Source organism: Anarrhichthys ocellatus, unplaced genomic scaffold, assembly GCF_004355925.1.
Source record: "Anarrhichthys ocellatus isolate YVR2014 unplaced genomic scaffold, GSC_Weel_1.0 scaffold30, whole genome shotgun sequence".
In the NCBI taxonomy this organism is placed as follows: domain Eukaryota; kingdom Metazoa; phylum Chordata; class Actinopteri; order Perciformes; family Anarhichadidae; genus Anarrhichthys; species Anarrhichthys ocellatus.
In genome coordinates, this window is record NW_022280060.1 from 5,343,966 (window position 1) to 5,365,344 (window position 21,379).

Consider the following 21,379-nt stretch of genomic DNA (forward strand, 5'->3'; position numbering starts at 1 on the left):
AAGTGTAAGCAAAAAAAACAAGCCTTAAACAAATATGTTGAATTGAACAGAAAGCAGATAAAACATGTTTAACCGCAGCAGTTCGACAACTACAGCTCGAAGGATTCAGATGCATTGTGTGATTAAAGTTAGTGATAATAGTTCATGCCTTGTGTGGATCCTATGTGTGACTGATGCAAGAAAACACCAGCCACCATTTCAAATATGTTTTAGCCAAAACTAAATAGTTTCTGGAAATTAGTATTTATACTGATTAAATAGAAGGACAAATGTCCTCCAACCTTTAAGCTACGCATCTTGGGCTCTTAGAAACAATGATCAGGATTTTCTACTACTATATGACATTTTTTTGGATGAAATCTTAAATAGCTGGAAAAAGAAAACAAACTACATAATAACTGGTAATGAAAAAAAACATTATTTGCAGACTTAGCTCTTCCAAATGTCACATGTGTTTCCAAGAGTTCCTGACTCACAAGTTAAACGTCTCCTCCCAGACAGGGTTGAGGTTGCCGTAGATGGTCTTGGTCCTCTTTTTTGTCTTTCCCACCTGGACGGTGACATAAGGATCACTGGACCCGGTTTTATCCTTGGCTTGTAGACCCTGGGCACACAACACTAGGAAGAAGAAAAAAGGCTAGTCAGCCACTGTGTGAGTGTATGTGTGTGTTTGGATGCAAACAGATGTCTGTTAAATCGTCCAACCTTCTACTCTACTGCCCCACAAACGCCACCTGTGCTCTCTTCCTACAAACGCCAGCTTGCCTCTTTTTATAGACACAAACACCCGACACGTGCTGTCCCTTCTGACTTTGATGTTGACAGTGTTGGCCAGCTCTGTTCAAAGCTACAGTACTGCACGAATTTGACTCCACTCTCACCTGTGATGCAGATCTTGGCCGACCATTTAGAGGTGCCGTCGAGCACGCTCTGTTTGATCTGCTTCATGTGGGTGACGTGGGTGGACTTGGGGGCGGCGAACACCTCCTGGATGAGTTCGAAAATCTCTGGTTTGTTCCTCTCGCGGATCTTCATGCGGTCTTTAAGAACCATGATGATGTTCTGGGTTCGGTCCTCCGCGCCATGTTTGGAGCTCTTCTCTGCGGCTCCTGGTTAGCGTGAAAATTAAGATGAGAAAGAAAAGGATTAGACTTGTATAAAGTATATTGTATAAGTATAAGTAAATTGGAGGATACATTTCTACAAATTACAGGAAAATTTGAAACTGAGATTTCAATTTAGAATACAGAGCAGATAAGAAGACTGCGTAGGTGATGAAAAACTTGGCTATATCTCATGAATGAGAGGCGGGCACACTTGCAGAGCTCTGAAATGCTGAGTAAAAGAGAGACAGGAAAAAGAGGCGGATGACAACAAAAGACAAATGGCTTTTAATATCCTCTCAAGAAAGCAAGGAAAATAACAAAGTAGGAGTGAGAGAAGTAGGAGGACGGTGTGCTTGGCATTGACAAATAGAGATGAGAGGAAATAGATGGACTAGAGAGTTTACTATCATTAATAACAGAAAACAGCAGCACTGTCAGCACAATACGTCTAAAACATAACGTCAGCAAATGGTTGTTCAGCTCCTGTAACTATTTCGTGCTATATGTTATCATCGTTTCACACTGAACACCATGTGAAAACAATGTTGCATCAAAGCTTTAGCTCTTATTTATCCCAGAATATTATTGACTGTGAAAAGTGAATCTTTGGCCAAGCTGTAAATTTACAATTACACATTTAAAGGAAAATTTAAAGGGGACATATCATGCTAATTTTAAGGTTGATAACTGTATTTGGGGTTTCTACTAGAGTATATGTAAATGCTTTAACGGTCAAAAAACACTTTATTTTTCTCATACTGTCTGTCTGAATATACCTGTATTCACCCTGTATTTTAGTGTCTGTCTCTTTAAGGCCCCAACCCCAAAAAAGACCAGTGTGCTCTGATTGGCTTTTGACAAAAATATGCCGCACCTCTGCAAAGGCAATACTCAGATGGGCGGCAGTATATTTTAATGGGACTGCATGTCACAAAGGAAGAGGAGCCAGATCTGAATGACTTGTTGAATTTGTGAGTTGTTTTTTTTCTTTAAAAAAACCCTGTAAGAAACATGTTTATTCACTTTCTTGCCAAGAGTTGCATGAGAAGATCTATACCACCGTCATATCTGTACTGTAAATATGAAGCTAACAAAATCTGCCAAACAGCAAGCTCACTGTTTAACACTTGATATCTCATTTGAGCCAGGCTAGCTGTTCCCCCTTGTTTCCAGTCTTTTATGCTAAGTTAAGCTTACTGTCTCCAGGCTGCAGCCTTATATTTAATATAGAGATATGAGAGTGGTGTCAAGTGTGTGTTTCTAACTTTATATTACGTCATCATATTTCAAATCCAGCTTCTTATCAATGCTTTATGGGCTAGAATAGGGGTAATGTTGTTTGACTTTTCACTTACTTTGCAGACAATCAGCATTGAGTAGATCTTGGCACTTCTCGTGGCATTTGACTCCACACTCGGTACAGCGCATGCCCTGGCGGGCAATGCCCCACAGCAGTCCCTCACACTCGTAGCAGTAAGTGGGCGTGGTGGCTGTCCACACCTCAAAATTGTGTGGCGTGGTGCAGGAGATGGGATAAATGAGGGCCTGGAGGGTCTTCTTGTAGACATGGCTCTTCTAACAAAGGGACAGGTGAGAGAAATGCAGGGTCAACAGAGTTTGCTGGAATGACTTTGGACTTGACGTGAGATACTTTGAATAAATATTGTAAACGAGCACTGACCAGTTCTTCGTTATGCAGGGTGCTGGACGTCAGGGCCGAGGTGATGCCAGCCTTCCTGGAGTTCTGAACCAAGGACTGAGTGAAAGGAAAGAGGAGGGGTCAGTTTCTCTCAGCTCCCACCACAATATCTTATTTATTTTTATCAAGACAAATCTCAGTGCAGCCTATGAAGCAATGCGTATTATTACTCTCTGTCTGGCAATCTTCCCCTGAATAGTTATAGCAAACTGGAGGTGACAGCTGCAGAATTTAAAGTGCTTCCTCTCATAAGAGCGATTATACCTTCATAAACCTAAGTGTTTTGAAAGGAAATGGTGTTGGTGTTACTCACCATAGCCTGTGGCAATGCAGTGAAGGTGGGAGGAACAAGGGAGAGATTTAATATTAGAAAAAGACAAGACAGAGAGGGGGGACATTTCCATAGAGAATTACAAATGTTGAGAAAGGATGCATTTATTGCGCATAAATATTGTATTTATTGATTAAACAAGAATGGGCATCCACAATAAAAACATGGGGGGGGGGGGGTCAAACAAGGTGTGAAGACTTTAAGGGCAAAGTCACAGCTGCAACCAGACTTGAGCATTTGATATGTGAATGAAATAGCCTGCGATCACCGCTCATTAGGCCAGGACCACACACCCTGTCCGATCAATTACCGGAAACAGTCTGACAAGTTGTGAGTGTGTTCGCATGCCCGGAAGCAAGAGACAGAGCGAGGTATAGACAAAGATCAGTGCACCTGCCTGTGACTGTCTGTCAGTGCGTAGTCACTATGACTTTGAGACGGCAAGAAGTATTAATGAAGACAGCATCTGAGCTAATTACTTGTGTGTGGTGACGCTTGGATCTGGCGTGGTTAGGAAAACAGCACACTGATCATTACCTGGCAGACAGTTAATATAAAGAGCCAAATGTCTATGCCACCCCATAATTTAGTGATATAATGTACTTAAGCACTGAATAAGTATTATTGGGTTTATCATAATTACTTATGTGTGTAATTAGTCTTTTGGAGAACCAAACCTATTGAGGTGTTAAATGGACTGCATGTATAGCGGTTTTCTAATCTTAGTGACCACTCAAAGCACTTTGCAACACAAATCCGCATTCTCCCAATGCTAATTTGCTTTCTTGTTGAGAGAAAACCGAAACCTCTCTTCTATCCGTTAAATGTAATTTTATAGCCTGCTGCCAGTTAGCTTAGCTTAGCACAAAGACTGGAAACAGGGGGAGACAGCTAGTCTGGCTACGTCTGAATGTAATAAAATCCGCCTATCAGCAGATCTATAACTCACTAATTAATATGTTGTATTTAATTAATTTGAAAATGACAAGTTGCAACAGGTTGGAAGCTGTTTCCAGACTTGCGGCTGCTCGATCAATCAATCTTCTAACCCTGAAATGTTAAACTACTTCTTTATGGTTTGCTTTCATTTGTCTTTCTAAAAAGCTGAATCATGATACTGTGTGTGTCTATCCCAGCCTGGTCTCCTAAATATTACGTTGCCACACAATGAAACTGTACTTAAAATTACGTGTCGAGTGAAACATATTTTCTCCTGTTTTTTTTTTGCATATCACAAATACGTGGGGAGGATGTTGGGATGGATGGGTCAAACAAACACAGGACGTTCATCCTGGAGGTCTATCCATATTCTGATTGTATTCATAACTGCAAGTAATATAAGACATTTTAACAAAAGCAGAAATGTGATAATGCTGACCAGACTGTGTCAGAAATATAAATCCTTGGGGAGAAAACTAACTGTCTTATTCCTAACAAGGCAATGTCAGGGAGACATGGGGACGATGGCAGCATTAGGTAATGAAATGGTCCGTTATATGCCAGCACCTAGCAAACATCAGTATCAGTCAAAGGAAACCTCTGGCCTTGCCAGTGGGCCCTTAGCCCTGCAGATCGCCCTGTCAGGCTGTAACAGGAGGGAAATGTACCGTCTGGTAGCAGATGAGGATGTAATGCAGTGTGGTAAGAGACAGTAAGGAAGAAAAGATGAAGAAAATAAATCAATGAGGTTAGAGAATTAGATGAGAAAGGACTTCTGAGAATTAGACGGAAAACAGAAGCAGGTTTAATATATGAGCGCTCTCACTGCTGAGCAGAGTGGTAAATGGACTGGGAAGATGTGATACACTTAGTCAGGGGAATTTTAAGAGATTAGTGCAGAAACTCACCAGATCTCTGACGAGAGGCATAGCTTTCCTCTTCCTGAGGTCTGGCATACTGTCAATGCTATACAGAGCGCCACCCATCCTGTAAAACATGCACAGAGCAGCATTCAACAGTTCAGCTACAGTTGCTAACAAGAACATGGACACGACAAATCAATTATACATAAATACATGCAGACATTAAGCCATCGGCTTGCCTTTACGGTTGGTGAGTTATAGATTTTCCATGATCTTTGTGGTAACAGTGTCATGGTTACTTACCCTGCTGATAAAAGCAGAGAGGCTATGCCAACACTTTCTCCTCGGGCCTGAGGAGAAGGAGAGAAATGAGATGAGGCAGAGAGGCAAGCATTAGAGCTGTGGCTGGAAAAATGGGAAGCATGCTGTAGTATATAGTGCTTGTAAACACTGACAACAGCAAAATCAAGAGATACTGTTTGGTGTTCCTTAGCAAAAAGCACCGTTTCATGTCAAGTTTCACTAGTAACTGTGGCCACAAGTGTTCCCAAAATTCACAAATGAGTAATACAACGGTGGTACAAGTGGGATATAGAAAGAAAAAGGGGGAGATGAGGAGATGATCAACACACTCACTTAGGAAGACAAAACTCAGCTTTACCACATCAGCAGTGGCGTCTCTGTGTTTGAGAATCATAGTACATAAAAGTAGATTACAGCCAGATTGAGGTCCGTGTAATCACTCCTCTAATTCTATCTGCTATGTTCTTTGTCTGCCTGCCTGCTCAAAGAATGACACACATCATTGGTACTCACGTCACGCTGACGGACAGAAATAGTCATAATTGGCATAAACGCCAGGCATTAAAAATGACACTTAGCAGGCTTGCAGCATCTTCCTATGTGTTGCTTGGCTCGCCTTAAATATCTATGAGCTGCACGGACACATGAAATATAAATTAGATTGATTAACACATCACTGGCCACACCCACCTGAGTGTCTGCTCCAGCCATGGGTAATCAGAATGGACAACATGCAAATCGCTACGAGGATGGCAAACAACTGAAAAGACAATAATGAAATGGCAAAACAGTACAAGGGGTAAACAGAAACTATCGATTAAACACAAGACAATATAATCCACAGCAGTAACCAAAACAATGGGAAAAACATGGTGTCAACAAAAGCTGGAACAAAACACAGCAACAGTAGAACATGCAGGGACTGATGCAACAAGTCAGTGAGCTCAAATAGTAGACTTATGAACATTTACCTGGCACGGATGCACACCTATGCACACTAAGAAACATACACATGCAGGTTGTACCTCTTGCAGCTGCAGTCGTACTCTGCTGAAAAGCCGAAGCCAGTTGGCTTTTGCTCTGGCATGACCGGGTTGCATGATTTCCCTCTTTGGGAAGCTGAAAGAATGTTGAGGAAAAACGTTATTCATATATTATATGTGCTCTCTGTTAACTGCCAGGTAAACGTCTTTGTACCAAAATGTAGCTGCCTTAGTGTTTACAGTGAGTGAAAGCCTATTTTTCCTCTATGAAGCTGACGGTGTATGAACAGTGTTCACCTTGAAACAGGTGGCTCCTCTGCTCTCTCTTCAGGAGCTGGAGGGACACTCTCTGCCACTGGAGGCTGCTTGGGAGGTCGAGGTTCCTCCAGCGGCACCTCAGAAATGGGTTCAGGCCCCAGGAGCTCAGTGCCTGGAGCTGGGACCTGCAATGCCGTCGTTGGGGTGGATGTAGTGGCGGTTGAGAGTGCTGGCTGGGTGAGTGCGAATGGAGGCTTGGTGGATTCTGCACTGAAAGGGGGCAACGTATCGTCCTGTTTGACTGGAGGTAGACTGGGAGCTGTGCTGGGGGGCTGGAGCTGATCATGGGCTGGCCGCTGCTGATGCAACGTCGCCTGCTTCTCCAGCGGTGGCCTGGCGGAGGACAGACCATCAGTGGGGGGCATCAGGGTGGGGGCAGCGCTCGTGGGTGTTGGGGTGTAGGGTGGCTCCTGGTCTTCGCTGAGAGTGCCATCAAGTGGATACATTTCTTCTCCTTCCTCAAAAGGTATCTCCTCCTCATCCTCGTAGTTGTACTCGCCTCCCTCCACGTATATGTCGCCCTCTCCTTCGGCATACAGCGCCCCCTCTTCCCCTCCGTCTTTGAGGTAGCCGCCCTCGTCGCTGTAGACACCTTGGGGGTCCTCACCATCCCAGCCTGGGGAATCCTCTTTGCCGTAGCTGACGGAGGAGTGGCAGGAGTGGTAGGAGTCGTTTTCCTCGTAGAACTCCGACCCTCGCAAGCTCTCGCCATCCCTGGCGACAAACTCCTCGCTGAGCTGAGAGCTGCCTCGACTCAACTCGCCCGACGAGGCGTAACGACTGTCGGTGGGACTGAGGGGAGGGGGAGATACAGACACCCGTTACATAAACACACCCACACAGGTTCAAACGAAAACTTTCCACACTTGCACAATGAGGAGTTTGGCTTTCACAGTGACACTTAAGGAACTTGTGTTGGGGCCAGGGAGGGAGACAGCTAACCAATTGGAACAGAGGAGTGTCTTTATCCAACCAATGAGACAAATCAGGAGGGGGTTTGGGCTAGTGATGCATCTATGTAACTACAAGGAGAGTCATCCTTTTAGTAATGGGTTAATACAGCAACACACGGCATACAAAAGCACAAGATTAGCAAAAACACAAGAACACATTTTTCATGAATCAGAGATATAAATAGACCTATTCAGTGAACCTGGAGAGACTGAGGGTAATTTATTACCCTGGCAGAACAAAACCAGTCTCTCTTTGCAGATAAATAAGTTAATAATATTTATTTACGATGATAAATGAGGCTATTAGGCATTGAGGCAGACTATGAGTCAGAGAGAGATTTGAGACGCATGCAAAAACAATTTCACACACACACACACACACACACACACACACACACACACACACACACACACACACACTATTGTTTTGTTTCTATTGATTACAGTCATGTTGGTTCAATAACGCATGATGCAGGAGCAGTAAAGGAGAGAACTGTATAATGGCTTTTGGCTGTGAGCCAGAGGGAATACACAAGTATCGATGAACGGACAAATAAACAATCACAATGACGACACTCCTGTTCTTTTCTATTCATCACCTATCTCACGATCTCTCTCTCGTCCAACACAAAGACTGACACAGACAGTGACAAATGCTTGCATAATGTTTGCGTCTACGCACATGTCTGCCCTCTTTCTTAGCAAAGAACAAAAAAACATGATGAAATGAGGAAGACAATGTACGTAATCTGTCTTGGCCTCTCTGCTGCCCCATTATTAGGCTGACTGCCTCCTGCTGTCTTGGTGGAAACAAGTGGGAATTAAACGTGTAGAATTAACAAGTATGGGACACCCAGAACAAGACAGGGCTCTTCTTAAGGTCTCACATTCAGGATGAGGCTGTAATAATAGGCTGCCGCGACAACAGATTCTCACACACACACACACACACATGCGTATTCACACAGGCTCTTACACAAACTCCGACAATTAACCTCTCTGTCTCTGACTGTTATGAGACGACACGCACATACACAGACACACACAACTCGTCAATCACTCACCCACACACAAAAACACAAAACTGCGCAAAACTCATAAGAGTCCAACAAAGGCGAAGATGAGAGTGATACATCATTTGTGATACGGATTTGTGATTGTTCACCAGGAGGAACACAGTAGATATAGATGCAGGAGCAGTAGTTTTCAATAAAATAGTAGAGAATATACATATACAGAGATAGGGTAAGAGCGCATGCATGCAAGCACAGCGAGCGAGGAGGACGGGACAAGTCCACCACTGACGTCACAGCGAGACGGAGTCACAGGCCGGAGCAAGAGAAGGAAGAGGAGAAGAAGTTGGAGACGAGGTACAGAGACCCACCTATCGGACAGTGAATGCCTACTGTCTAGAGAATACTGACGACTGGTGCGCCGGCTCGACCCTGAGCCTGAGTCGATATCGCTGCGCCCGTTGGTGGCCGAGTCTAAACTACCATAGAGTCTGGTCAGAGGAGTAAGGAGGGAGGTAGGGGGAGAGGGAAGAGGTGGGAGAGGAGCATCAGTGGAGCTCAGTGCAAATCTTTCAAAGAAAGTTCTAACCAAACTGAGCCTCTGCACGACCCGGTTACAGGTTGGGGTTCACAGTTTTTCAAGCTCGTCTTAAAATAACAGTCAGGTGTAAATATGATGAGGCAATTTTTGCTTGCTGTAATTATTCCTTCTGTTCATACTGGCCATTAAAAGATCCCTTCCCGTTGTGCTCACGATGTAAATAATAGGGTAAAACAGTTCTGTACCAAAATGTCTTCCAAAGTTTATCTGAAGGTAATACAAGGCTTAAGCAGTGCGTTATTTAAGTCTATATATCTGTTGTCTTTGTATTACTGTCCCTCTCCAGCTCAGTAAGGGAACACAGACACAAAGAGTGCATTTTGTATTAAAAACTAACTTTGGAACGTACCACCTCATCATTTAAATTAAACTCAAATTATGAATTTACCCTTCTTCACACAGACACTTGAAGATGGATTTTACTCATCTGAATCTAACCAAATGAAAAGGTCAAACTTTCAGCTTTTTTTTAGAGCATTGCATGACTTCTAATCATCCGACACCTTTAAAAAGAAAAGTTCAAAATATATTTCAGAAATACTGTTATTTTCTGCACAAAATGGTGCAGAGGAGGTCACATGGGGTTTCTGATGCTCACACACTCAACGTGCACACACGCATTCACACATGCACACGAAAGATAACCACAAAGGCCCACTTCATACTGTACATGACCTGTATACAAGAACAGTGCTGCCCCAGCGTGCTTGTATACACTGAGGCCAGGGTTATTCTCTAAAAGAGGAGAGCACAGTGGGACAACATGTTACCATGTACAATACAGTGAAACAAAACAAGGCCACAGGGACTGAGCTGTCTCAGGGTTAAACGTTATTCTTCAAATAGGAATATCTGCTTAAGATGGGGAGTGTGATATTACAATTTTTATATTAAACATTCGTCTTTTGGTGTTCTTCTCTTTCTGTCTCATCCAAAACAAACCCTTTATCCCTGTTGTTTATCCATTATGACATCCAGCCATTGTAATCTCATGAAAAGGAAACCACTCAGTTGTGGCTACGACGTGCCTGCAGGTGCTCGTTACCTCATGGCTCCGTGGTCGTAGTTCAGCTCATGGATGTCTTCGTTGTAGGATTGTATGTACTGCTCCTGCCTCATGGGATACTGGTGCATGGAGGCGTTGGGCTGCGAGGTGGTGTAGTAGGGAGGCGGGATGCTGTTACTGGTCTCGCTGCGGTAGTCGCTGTCCCTGTCCTCCACGGCGCTGTCTTGATCCTCGTCTGTTCACACGAACACAGCAGGAGACGAGAAGAGGACGACGGGTCAGAATTGTATTACACAGTATTTTTGTATGGTGCACGTGTGTGCGCAATGATGTGACAAAAAAACAAACAAACACAAGATTAATAGAGCAAATTAAAAAGTATGCTAAAATGTTTATATATTTTCCAAAAAAATGTATGTTTTTATGTTGTAATATATTTTTAGTTTAATTTATACATTAGATACCTGATACTTTCTGATTGATAATTGTCGTATTTGCATCATTACGACAAAGACTATTATCTATTTTACTATCTCATAGTCCACAGTGGAAATTACGCTCTTGAAAAAACTCATATGCATCTTCACCAAACACCACAGAGATTAATTTACTATAACTTCACTGAATCTAATTCTACCAGATTGACTTTAAATCCATTAGGATAATATAGATTTGAGCTGAAAGGAAGTGCAGAGAGGTTCAGAGAGATATTTGCATGGCAGCTTACGAAAACTACACAAGGAGATCATTACATTAAGTGAGACATGGACAATAAATACAGACTTACTCTAAGTCATTAGCAGAAACGCATGGAAGAAACTTACTTTGTTGATCTCCCCACAGACTCCAATTACCTGCAAGGAGATAAAGCATTGGGGAAACCAAATTAGGTTTGGGCGACAAATTAAACACATCAACAGTCCACAAAGTCAGGTAAACAAACATGCACAGCCCTGATAAATCCTTATTTAAAGATGTAAGTATGTGTGCAAAGGGATCTCAAGTCAGTGTGTGTGTACATGTGTGTGAGTAAAGAAACACACAAGGTCTTTAGAGAAGCTTAGATCAAAATAAGCTTTTGTACAGATGCTGCTGGCCTTGGTGCTGCTAAGTAAGTAAGAACAGATAAAACACACATGCTGTTATCATCTCCGCACACACAGGCGTCGTGCCACCATCCAACCCGTCTGTCCACGGATTTATACAATACACACTTGCTCCGTGTGTCATCATCACTCAGACAGACAGACAGACAGACAGGATGTTATGTGTCTGACAACCAATCATATGTCCATTCACATTCATCATACATCTAGCACCTATAAGTCATTCTACTCGTGATCGGTCTCATCAGCTTTCCTCCCTCCACCCTCCATCCTTCTTCTCTCAGCCTCATTTCTACCTCCCGTCTAGTCTCGTTCTCAGTGCGAAGGAGCAGAGGGGGTGAGGAAGAAAAAAAACGGAACAGGAGGAGGCGGATGTAGAATTGACACTCACAGCACTGTGTGGTTGGTGCGTGGAGAGGTCGCTCCTGTTCTTCTTGATCGGCATACTGAGAGGGGAAAAAAACAACAACACACATTTTAGAAAGTAAGATCCAGCACTTCTTCTGAGGAAAATCGCTGGTAAGAATATCGACTCTGTAATTCTGCTGTTATTGGCAGCCATGGAGTGTAATTAGAGAGAAATGAAGAGGAAACACTGAGTAGGAGAGGGATCATGAAAGAAAATAGGATAAAAAGGAAATATAATAAATAAGAAAATATAGATGGCAGATGGTGCAGAGAGATGGGACTGCGGAAGAGATTGAAGTTCTTACATCTTGATCCCTCATGGCATTTAGTTGTTCAAGTTTCTTGGCCCAGTATCTCGCCTCTTCCTCGGGAATGTCTGCAGCACACAACACAACCACGTTACTCTACTCAGCACATCAAATAGATATCTTTCTGAGCAATAATCTATAAGCACTGGAATAGAACCAAAGAGCAATCCAATTGATTTCTTTCAACATTATGGCAATAGTATTCGATAGTAATGGATTTACAACGCAATATCAATTAAAAGCACTCAATGCAGTGTTAGTACATTAGCGGATGCAGTAGCAGCAACAGCACTAGTACTCCTAGTGAATATCAAAGTGGTTGAGACATCAACTGCTTGTTGTAGTAACAGTTCTAATTCAAGCAACAGTGTTAAATGTTATCTTGCCGTTCTATTACATTTCATTGAAACATAGCCATATATCTAAAATGTAGCACGTATAAATGAAACAAGTTACAGAATAAAGCACAAGGTAGGATAAGCACGACTACGATGAGAGGACAAACCTAGTGGCAGTTCAAAGCGGGTGTCGAGCAGCAGCCTGTGAAAGGTCGGGTCTTTGGTTCCACAGATCTCATTCTCAGCCATGATCGCATTGGAGTCCAGAGTCAGCCACTGACCTGGACCCTCCTGGAAAAGATCGAGGAGCAGAGAAATATGGCTTCAGCTATACGTACTGCATGATACAAATATGCTGTTTTTCCTACTATGATGAGTCCAAATATCTGCGGTGAAAATGGTCTATTAGTGAGCTTTAGAGGTGCTGGTAGACATGTCTTTTTTTGTAAACAATGTCTATTAGTTTTCTACAAACAATATCCCCCATTTCCCCACCTCAATTCCCCAGACCAGAGAATAAATTACATTAACATATTAACACCAACAAAACAAAAACAAACCAGGTGTCATAAACTCACACACAAAAACTAAAGAGTAGCAACAACACAACAGTACCAAAATAAATACACAAACAAAAAATAAAAATACATCAAAATGAGTCCTAAACTCTAGGTAGTACTCTCAACATCATTGCTTGCTCAAAGGTGATTCTTATGTATATTATTTAAGGAAATTATAAGATTGTTGCCTTATGTGTATAAAGTGTACAATGTATTATGTAGAATGTATAAAAAGGTTTCCAGATTTCCTCAACACATTTTGTCTATTTCTAAATGTGTATGTTATCTTCTTAGATGATGACATTTTGTTAATAAATTCTTTTTTTTTTCTTCCAATAACAATCAATAAGCTAACTAAAGTGTATATATATCTATATATATCTATATATATAGATATATATATAGATATATATACACACGCACAATTTCTGTGTTTTTGAGTGGCCATGACTGAAAGAGTATAAAGGAACTATGTCATGGCAGCAACACCACAGGCCAAGTATTTTGGCCCGTTCTGAACAGGCACGTTATGAACGGGCACTGCACTTGTAAAACCTAATGCTGGGAGCCAGAGAGAGGAAGAGAGAGAGAGTGCGTACCTCATTGGACTGCCGTATGTCGCTCAGGGGGATCCATAAGGTGCCCACCATGGTGTCCCAGATTAGCCCTTTATTCCACACCTCCACTGTGAGGCCCAGATCCAGGCGGTTTATTTCACTGATCGGCAGAAAGAGGAAGAGGTAGATTAAGAAAAAGAGAAATTAGTTCGGAAAAAGGTGTGAGGAAGAGAGTGAAATAATACAGAACGTAAGAAAAAGCCGAGTGGAGACAGGCTTGTATAACGACACCTCACTGCACAGAGGGCTTTCAACAGAAACAGTCTATGTCATCGGGAGCTGCACTTAAATCTGGAGATGGATATGCACTGGGATTCAATCTGCAGAGCGAAATGAGTCACTCCTCATGAAGATGGAAATAGTAGGTGATTGTCAACTAGGCTGCTGGCAGGATAGAAGAGAGAGCCCAGATAGGACAACAGCAGAGACTACAGCAGAGACTAGATGAGTAACGATCAGTGAACTCATCGTTACTCATCTTTCCATCAAACAACGCTGATATACAGCAAATATAACTAGGATTTGTAAAGTGATTACAAATCTGACTGGCAGATTATCAGATCACTAAGCATCTCTTATTGTCAGGCAGTGCGCTTCCCCGAGCCCACCGGCTGTCTTAATTGAAAACCTAATAATAACCAGCTTTGATATGTAAACACATCGTTCTGTTTCCTTGGAAAGTGGAGGAGGTAATCTGGCAAAAGACTGAATGTTGGGAAAGCGGAAAGAAATTGAGAGGAAAGGAGCAGGAGGAAGCGAGTGATCTAAAGTGAAGGTGTGTGTGTGTGTGTGTGTGTGTAAGGGGGGGCTGTTCTTTAGTTTAGTTTAAAGATATAGCTTAAGTAGATTAAACATAAAAGTAGTATCTGTTGTGTTTAGCTTTTCTTCCATTAAGTCAATTTTCTGGTGCCGTGTAATGAAGCTCAGAGAAACCCTCTCCACTGGGTGAGGTGGAAAGGGAGCAGGAGCAGGTGTTAGGTCATCCTCTCACTCTTCAGAGGAGGAGAGAGCGGAAGCAAGAAGAAGACAGCAAAAATAACTCCCTTTAGGAAGTATAACTGTCACAGCTGACCCTGCTGCACAACATCTGTGTGACAGTACTCACTCCTTATGCCTATATTGAAACTACTTATTATTACTATTGATTTGCATCTGACAACTGATATTAACGTGTAGATTTTTTTTTTTAGAACTATGTCAACTAAATTCACAACCATAATTGCAACAGCAAACATATTGCATTCTCGAAATACGTCCAAGTGGACATACTTTAATGTCTGGCATTAAAGCCCATTGAAAGTTCTCCTCTTTAAGAGTAAAAAGACAAGTTCAAACTAAAAAGCTACTGTGCCAGCAAAGCCAGAGCTTAATACACAAAAGAGAACTCCATGCTAGTAGCAGCTAATGTAGCCTCGAGCCGCTAGCCTCAAGCAGAGATGAGGAGCTCAGATTTGTTTTTTATTTTCAAACTTGAAGTCTTCAGCCCCAGCTGACGCCGACTCGAGTGACATCACGCGAGGCAATTCATCCGATTTCATTCAGCTCCCTCTGGGGCCACAAAAGACTTTATACAACCTGTTTCGCATATGCAGTAGTACTCCCTCAGGGCCTGATAACAGACATTCATGTGTATATCACGACTCTTGGCTTATCTGACACCTCCTTTGATTAATCTAATGCCGCCTTTCTTGGTCACATAAACTTAAATATGTACAGTTATGAGCCTCTCTGTAAAAAGAGAAGGCTCATTGCACTAACGGTGCTATTTAAAGGAGAAGGCAGTGAGGGGAGAAAGCGAGAGAGGAGGATGACTAGTTGGTGTGAAAAGTAGGGAATGTAGTATGAAATAAGAGTCGAAATTGTGCAGCAAAGTCTGTCCCCCAATTAAGCAACGTACAGGCTGATTTACAGAAGAGGACTGAGGCTAAAAATAAGGAAAAGCCTGGTGAGATAAAAGAGGGCAGAAGATGTGAGAGAGCAAAAGAAGCACTCACAACATGAAGTCCTGCTCCCAGCACGGCTGAATGCCGCGCACAGCGATGGTTGTGCTCTTAACATTCTGCACCTTCAGGGTCACGTATGTGTTAAATTTCTCTGTAAAAAGTAGAATACAAATACCATTGGTCATGATACTGTGTGTGTTTATAGGAAACATTCTGATTCAGTGAAAAAAAGCAACTAATGGATGAACTCACCTTGGGGTCCATCGAGCTTGGCTTTCTTCACTGCAAACAAATTGAGAATACAAACAAGAAATTCGGGGAAAAATGAGCTGTAATATCAAAATCAATAAAGTTTTCAAAGATTTCACATTTTCATGCTGCAAATATAACATTCAGTGAATCCTCAAAGGCTTTTCTCAGGCCTTTGCTTACAGCGTGATGTGACTTTAACCTACAGTCCAGGCAGACCTCTGCATCTAGCATGAATGTAAAGCTGGTGATTGACAGGAGCCTGGCATTTTTAAAAAGGGGGGGGGGGCTGCTCTTCTCAGTCTAGGACTCCTCTTTCCTCTCTGGACAGAATGCCAGGATCTCAATATGAAAGCCTGCATCCGTTCAGCAGGAGATGTCAGGATCTCTGAGTCACTGGGCCAGTAGGACAGTTTGTGGAGGCGAGAGTAAAAGCTGATGCCAGGGAGGAGAGTGGCCACATACCTCGTCCTCTCTGAATGATGTATGTGCATGTATTCCTGGATGGGTGACAGCAGGGGGTGGTGGATAAAAGATGGAGCAGTGCTGCTTTTCTGCCTAGCACAATAGAAGTGGCTCTGCTGAGGTGCCACTGCCGGCTCCTCCATGCAGGGACCTCTGGAGGTACCAAACTGACTTATAAAACCACAGTGACGTCAACAGTCTATTCATTATTCATTCAATCCGGCACCCTGTCGATGCCCAGCATCCCCATGTTCAGCAGTGAGGTATTAATATTCAGAGCTATGGGTGGTTTTCTTTCTTTTCTTTTTTTTTATCCCTGCTGATTGCCTCTTTTCACTGATGTAACATTCCAGGAAAGAAATACGGGGAATAAGCATACTTTAAAATCTAAATGGACCTTAACAGCAAGCCCTTAAAAAAATGATCTGTCATGTTAGCATGTTTTCGCTTGGCTGCGAGAAGAATAGGTTTATAATGTATGACCTACAGTCTGACTCTCTGAAACAAAAAGAACTAAATAAATAAAGACTCCCTGTTATTCAATCAAGAAACGCCTAAACATTAGGGTAGCAGAAGTGATGCTGACAAAGAAACACACTCTGAGTCACTTCCTTAGTCAGTGGCAGCCGAACAAGCATGATAATCGTTGTGGACAAATTGGCTTCTAAAAATAGCGTCACCCCAGCAAACCCTTGGGATAATGCTTATTGCTTAAATATCGGTGTGATTCATGAGGCAGGTGGCGGACCAAGTGGTTCGTAGCCCAAATTTAAAAGTAAAATCCACATCCTGATACTTCAGCTGCTGATGAGGCAGCCACATCTCAGTGGTAAGGAAGAATATTTTCCATGGAAGCCCAGAATAAAGACTTGTTGTCAACGCTCTCCCTCTGTCTCATACACTGTCCTCTCCTCCCCATCAACCAGTCATCGGTCCTCTCACTCAATCACTCGCTCCTACTAGCTCCTCCTGCCATGTGGCGAGTATGCACGTGTGCTTCCTTTCTATCTCTTTCTCTTGTGCTCCATTAATCTATCTGTGCAGCCGGATGCGGGCAGAGCGAGCTGCACCCCCAACACTAAAAATAACCACTTCAGTGTGACAGGGGTGGGAGTGCCATAATGGGGAGTGTGTGTGTGGGTGTGGGTGTATGTGTGTGTGTTGGGAAGGGGTGCTTACAGCTCACAGGCATAAGACTAAACCACCACTGCTGCAGTTACTAAACACGGGAACGAATGAAAGAAAGTAGGTGAAAAGGAGTTACATATTTTCTGCAAACCCTCAAACCAATGTTGAGTCCCTGCCACAGCAATTACAGAATCTCATTTTCTCTTTCTTTGCTGGGGAAAATTGGACAAATACATTCACTCACGCCCCAGTGCAGACGACCTAAAGGGGCTTTTTTGATTTCCTGAGGTTTTCCAATCAAAAGCTTTCAAAGAGCCCACACTTCAGAGGACACTGACACCAGGAACAACAATACAAACCGGCAGACAGGGAACACAGTGAGGAAAAAACCTAAAGATGATGACAAAGAAAGGAGAAATGACTCAAGTGCAGAATTAAGAAAAACTGTTACACTGAGATTACTGTGATTATTATTACAGCGTGTGTTTGTGTCCTCTGCCAGTTAACAATCGAGTCCCACACCTGCAGTGTACCTTGGGGAATATATCAACGTTGATCAGAGTATGACTGCTTTAAAAATAGGTGCAAAATATTAAGACTTTAAGCTTTTAGAGAATATAGTATATAAACAGTATGTAGCCTTGGAATCATTCAAAGCAGAATATGAATACTACAGTGCTGTATATATCTCCATTCATACACGATTGATCTCCCCAGTACCCGTAGTCATTACTACAGTAACACAGCAATGTGTTTGAAATGGTAATAAGATAGAGAACTAGCCAAGGACGGGTTGTTGCTAAATTATATTCATCGCTGATGTTGGACTTTCTGCATTCATATGTAAATAGATGTTTGGATAATGCCTCAATGAGAGGAAGGTGACACTAATGAGGATGTCTCTCGCGGCTCACTCTGTTGTAAAGTTATCATGCTTGAATTGGCGTCTCGCTACAGGAGGTGACAGTAAGAGGAAGGCTGCCAGAGCTGAATGCGCATATTCAGCTTCTGTGGCACAGGCCATTAGCTCAAACAGTACATCCAACATCACGGGACATGGAAGTAGAGTAAACGCACACACATCAGTGCCCACTGCAGCGTTTATCAGCCCAACTCATGTTACCGTGCAGCATTTCTTCATTCTACTAACAGCCACCATGAAAAGAAGATACCATCAATATAAACCTAGCTGCAGGAATATAACAGAGAGCGTAGAATCTAATGAGAGATGCCAGCAGAGACCTAAAATACATTGGGGTTGCTATGCCAACAAAGCCTCAGGACAGGGACCACCAACGAGCCTGGATTTCAATCCTGACAGCTGTGCAATCAGCTCTAGCACTGGTGTCAACAACACAGCAGCCTCTTCATACACACTACAAGCCTGCTACAACCTCTCAGAGAATCTGCAGGCCAAGTTTGAAGCAGTCACTTTTACATCTTTCCTTCACTGCTCCCTTAGAAATCAGGCAGTGTATTCATCAAGTGTCTCAGGGGAGAGAATGAGACCAAACTGACCCAAAATATTCAGACTGCAGGTGCAAACGCGCTCCCAGTGGAAGGCTCAGGGGTTATTAATGAGTTGTTATTAACTGTGCAACTTGAGAAACGGATGATTTAAGAGAGCTGGAGATCTTTAAACTCAAACAGTTTTACATATTGTTATGCATCAAAATGTTGTCTCTTCATAAATCTGTCAGTCTTTTTTTTAAATGTGTTGAATGAATGCTGACACGACATGAATTGATTTTAAGGTTGTGAGTGTTGTAAAACACAAGGAGAACTTCTCCTTGTTAAGAGGCAGTGTAAAAAGCATTAATTAGTTACTCTAACAAGGGGGGGGGGGGTTAATCCTAATGAAACTTTAAGTATTATTCTGGGATCTGGGGTTGACCAGAGGTTATTGAGAAAGTTACATGGGATCATAATATTTCACTCGGGAGACTCAATCTGCACAATCTCGTATCCATCCCGTTTGCTCTTGCACAGTAATGCACTTTAATTTAAATCTGACAGCAATAAGACTCAGATCAGGTTAATGGGAAGAAATAAAGTCTTGGACCTCCTGATACAAAATGTTCCACAACTTCACCAATAAAAACAAATATAATTTTACATTTTAGAAATCACCACATTATGGTTTAAACGTCATTATTACAGTGACTGAATGCCATTTAAGTATTTAGGACTGATTCAACGACAATCCCTTACATGTAAAACATACAAAGTCTCTTCCGGCTATATTTGTTTCTCTGGAAAAATAAGTCACAGTCATCATCATTGGCTTCATCCATCAAAGGACAAACAGCAACTGAAGGAAGATATAATAATATAATACAGTTTAATGTGATGAGTCTGCTTATACAGTAGAAAAACAATTTGGACCCCCATTGGGGAAATCTGAAATTATTCAAAGACGGAAATAAATCAAAAGAAGAAATTTCATTATAGAATGCTGCAACCAATCATGTGGCTTAAAGAAACATCCTACTGTAAGTATAACCGGTAGTCTGCCGCACACGCCTTTTTTATATTTTGGTCCGCGCAATTACGCATGAAAACTGAGATCCACAGTTCAGTTAAAACGTTCGGTTTCTTTCTTTTTTTCTACATGAAACAAATAACACCTCGCGATTATTTTACGGGGATGGGGGCGCAACTGAGAGTGGGTTACATCTTGTTTTACTATGTTTGACAGCGGCCGCCAGAAAGCATACACCTACTCCATAAATCGATCCGGTTGTAGCAATGGCAGGTTTTGTATAAAATGAGCCCAGACAGTCACCCAGTAGGAGCGAAATAGGTCAGGTTAAGTAAATGTCAAAAAAAATACATAGATTAGAAATATGCAGTGTTCGCCTTATTGATGAGATTTGCATTAACCTGACAATTAATAGTGTGGCAAATTAAAAATAAACGTTCCTGTGTAAGATGGCTATTCTTAAAATATTGATGAAGGCTCGTTATTCTAACAGGTGAATCCCCAAAAGCAGTAAAGAGAAGACTTGGTGATATTTAAGCCGCTCACACCAGCAGGTCGAGGAAATGCACAGCAAGACATGGACATGTTCTCTTACCTCCAACACACAGCAATGACATTTCTTATATGCGCCTTTAGTACAGGGTCCAGCTTCTTCACCCGCTTCCGTTATCGAGCGAATAATCTGTGCACAATATACAGCCTGGGAGGGAATCGTTGGGCTTGGAGGTGGAGAAGCCTGCCGTCGCTGACAGAGACGGGGCCTGGCAGCGCTCGTTACGCCGGACAAAAATAAAATAAAATCTTCACACTTCGAGAGTGAACGCCAGCGTCGCAATCCCCCGTCTTCTTCTTTTTGTTTTAATGGCGTGTCTCTCTAAATTTGAGACTCTTTCCCACCCCCCTTCTGTCTCAGCTCTCCGCTCGCCAACACACAGCCATCTTGTTCAGCTTCAGCACCGCCGCTGCGTGGACAGCTCCTGCCAGTGACGTCAGGGCGGTGCTGATGGCGTGAAAAGGGGGTGGAGATGTCGTAACGCCTGATTATTAGCCTCTCCCTCTGGATCTTCAACATGTTTTGTCAAAAAACATCTTAGGAAATCCTCAAATAATGACACACTAGCAACACTGTGAAAACTATTGTAATGATTGATTTTGTCAATATTACTTAGCACCAATTAGTCAGTTAAAGGACTTCACTGATAAGAGTCAGTTATAGGGGAAAGGTATGGAGCACTTCATACTGCTCCTCTTCAGCAGAATTTCACCTGGAGAGCATGTTTTACAAGATTTAAGATGAACATGATGAGGGACACGAACCGTAACGAGGTGATTTAGATGAGCGATAGTTGACTAGAAGCAGAAGATATACAGAACAAACAAAACAGATAATTCGTCACTAACTATTAATGGCCCTGCCTTGGTGAGACCGAGTCAGTCAGTGTGTTGCATATTCACCCCAGTTCATCCCATCTTAACCCTTTCAGTTGACACCAGACTGAGGTAGCCTTAAATAAAACTGTTCCAAGATTTAAGACTTTTTCCACTGTTGGCAAACAGCTCCCCCTGCTGGTTAAACAACATCCCTACAGACTCAGTTCCCCGAAAACAAACAAACACACACACACACACACACACACACACACACACACACACACACACA

The 21,379-nt window shown here is 42.5% G+C and overlaps 1 protein-coding gene across 7 annotated transcripts in view; it reads right to left on the reverse strand.

Moving 5' to 3' along the window:
* The window catches only part of unc13a (unc-13 homolog A (C. elegans)), a 47,347-nt gene extending 26,243 nt beyond the window's left edge, over window positions 1–21,104 (reverse strand). For 3 of the 7 annotated variants that reach the window (XM_031864067.1, XM_031864066.1, XM_031864065.1), the window contains exons 1-19: window positions 20,315–21,104; window positions 15,648–15,677; window positions 15,447–15,546; window positions 13,435–13,552; window positions 12,443–12,566; window positions 11,935–12,005; window positions 11,613–11,667; window positions 10,940–10,969; window positions 10,155–10,350; window positions 8,880–8,999; window positions 6,522–7,334; window positions 6,267–6,360; window positions 5,242–5,288; window positions 4,984–5,062; window positions 3,119–3,124; window positions 2,788–2,862; window positions 2,462–2,681; window positions 882–1,109; window positions 477–618 (exon numbers count right to left, since the gene is read on the reverse strand). In XM_031864067.1, coding sequence (XP_031719927.1) covers window positions 477–618; window positions 882–1,109; window positions 2,462–2,681; window positions 2,788–2,862; window positions 3,119–3,124; window positions 4,984–5,062; window positions 5,242–5,288; window positions 6,267–6,360; window positions 6,522–7,334; window positions 8,880–8,999; window positions 10,155–10,350; window positions 10,940–10,969; window positions 11,613–11,667; window positions 11,935–12,005; window positions 12,443–12,566; window positions 13,435–13,552; window positions 15,447–15,546; window positions 15,648–15,677; window positions 20,315–20,336 — 2,570 coding nt within the window. In that variant the 5' untranslated portion in view covers window positions 20,337–21,104. The remainder of the gene's footprint in view (window positions 1–476; window positions 619–881; window positions 1,110–2,461; window positions 2,682–2,787; window positions 2,863–3,118; window positions 3,125–4,983; window positions 5,063–5,241; window positions 5,289–6,266; window positions 6,361–6,521; window positions 7,335–8,879; window positions 9,000–10,154; window positions 10,351–10,939; window positions 10,970–11,612; window positions 11,668–11,934; window positions 12,006–12,442; window positions 12,567–13,434; window positions 13,553–15,446; window positions 15,547–15,647; window positions 15,678–20,314) is intronic. The other 4 variants (XM_031864070.1, XM_031864068.1, XM_031864069.1 and 1 more) reach the window with 2 other exon arrangements.
* Between the last annotated feature and the right edge of the window lie 275 nt (window positions 21,105–21,379).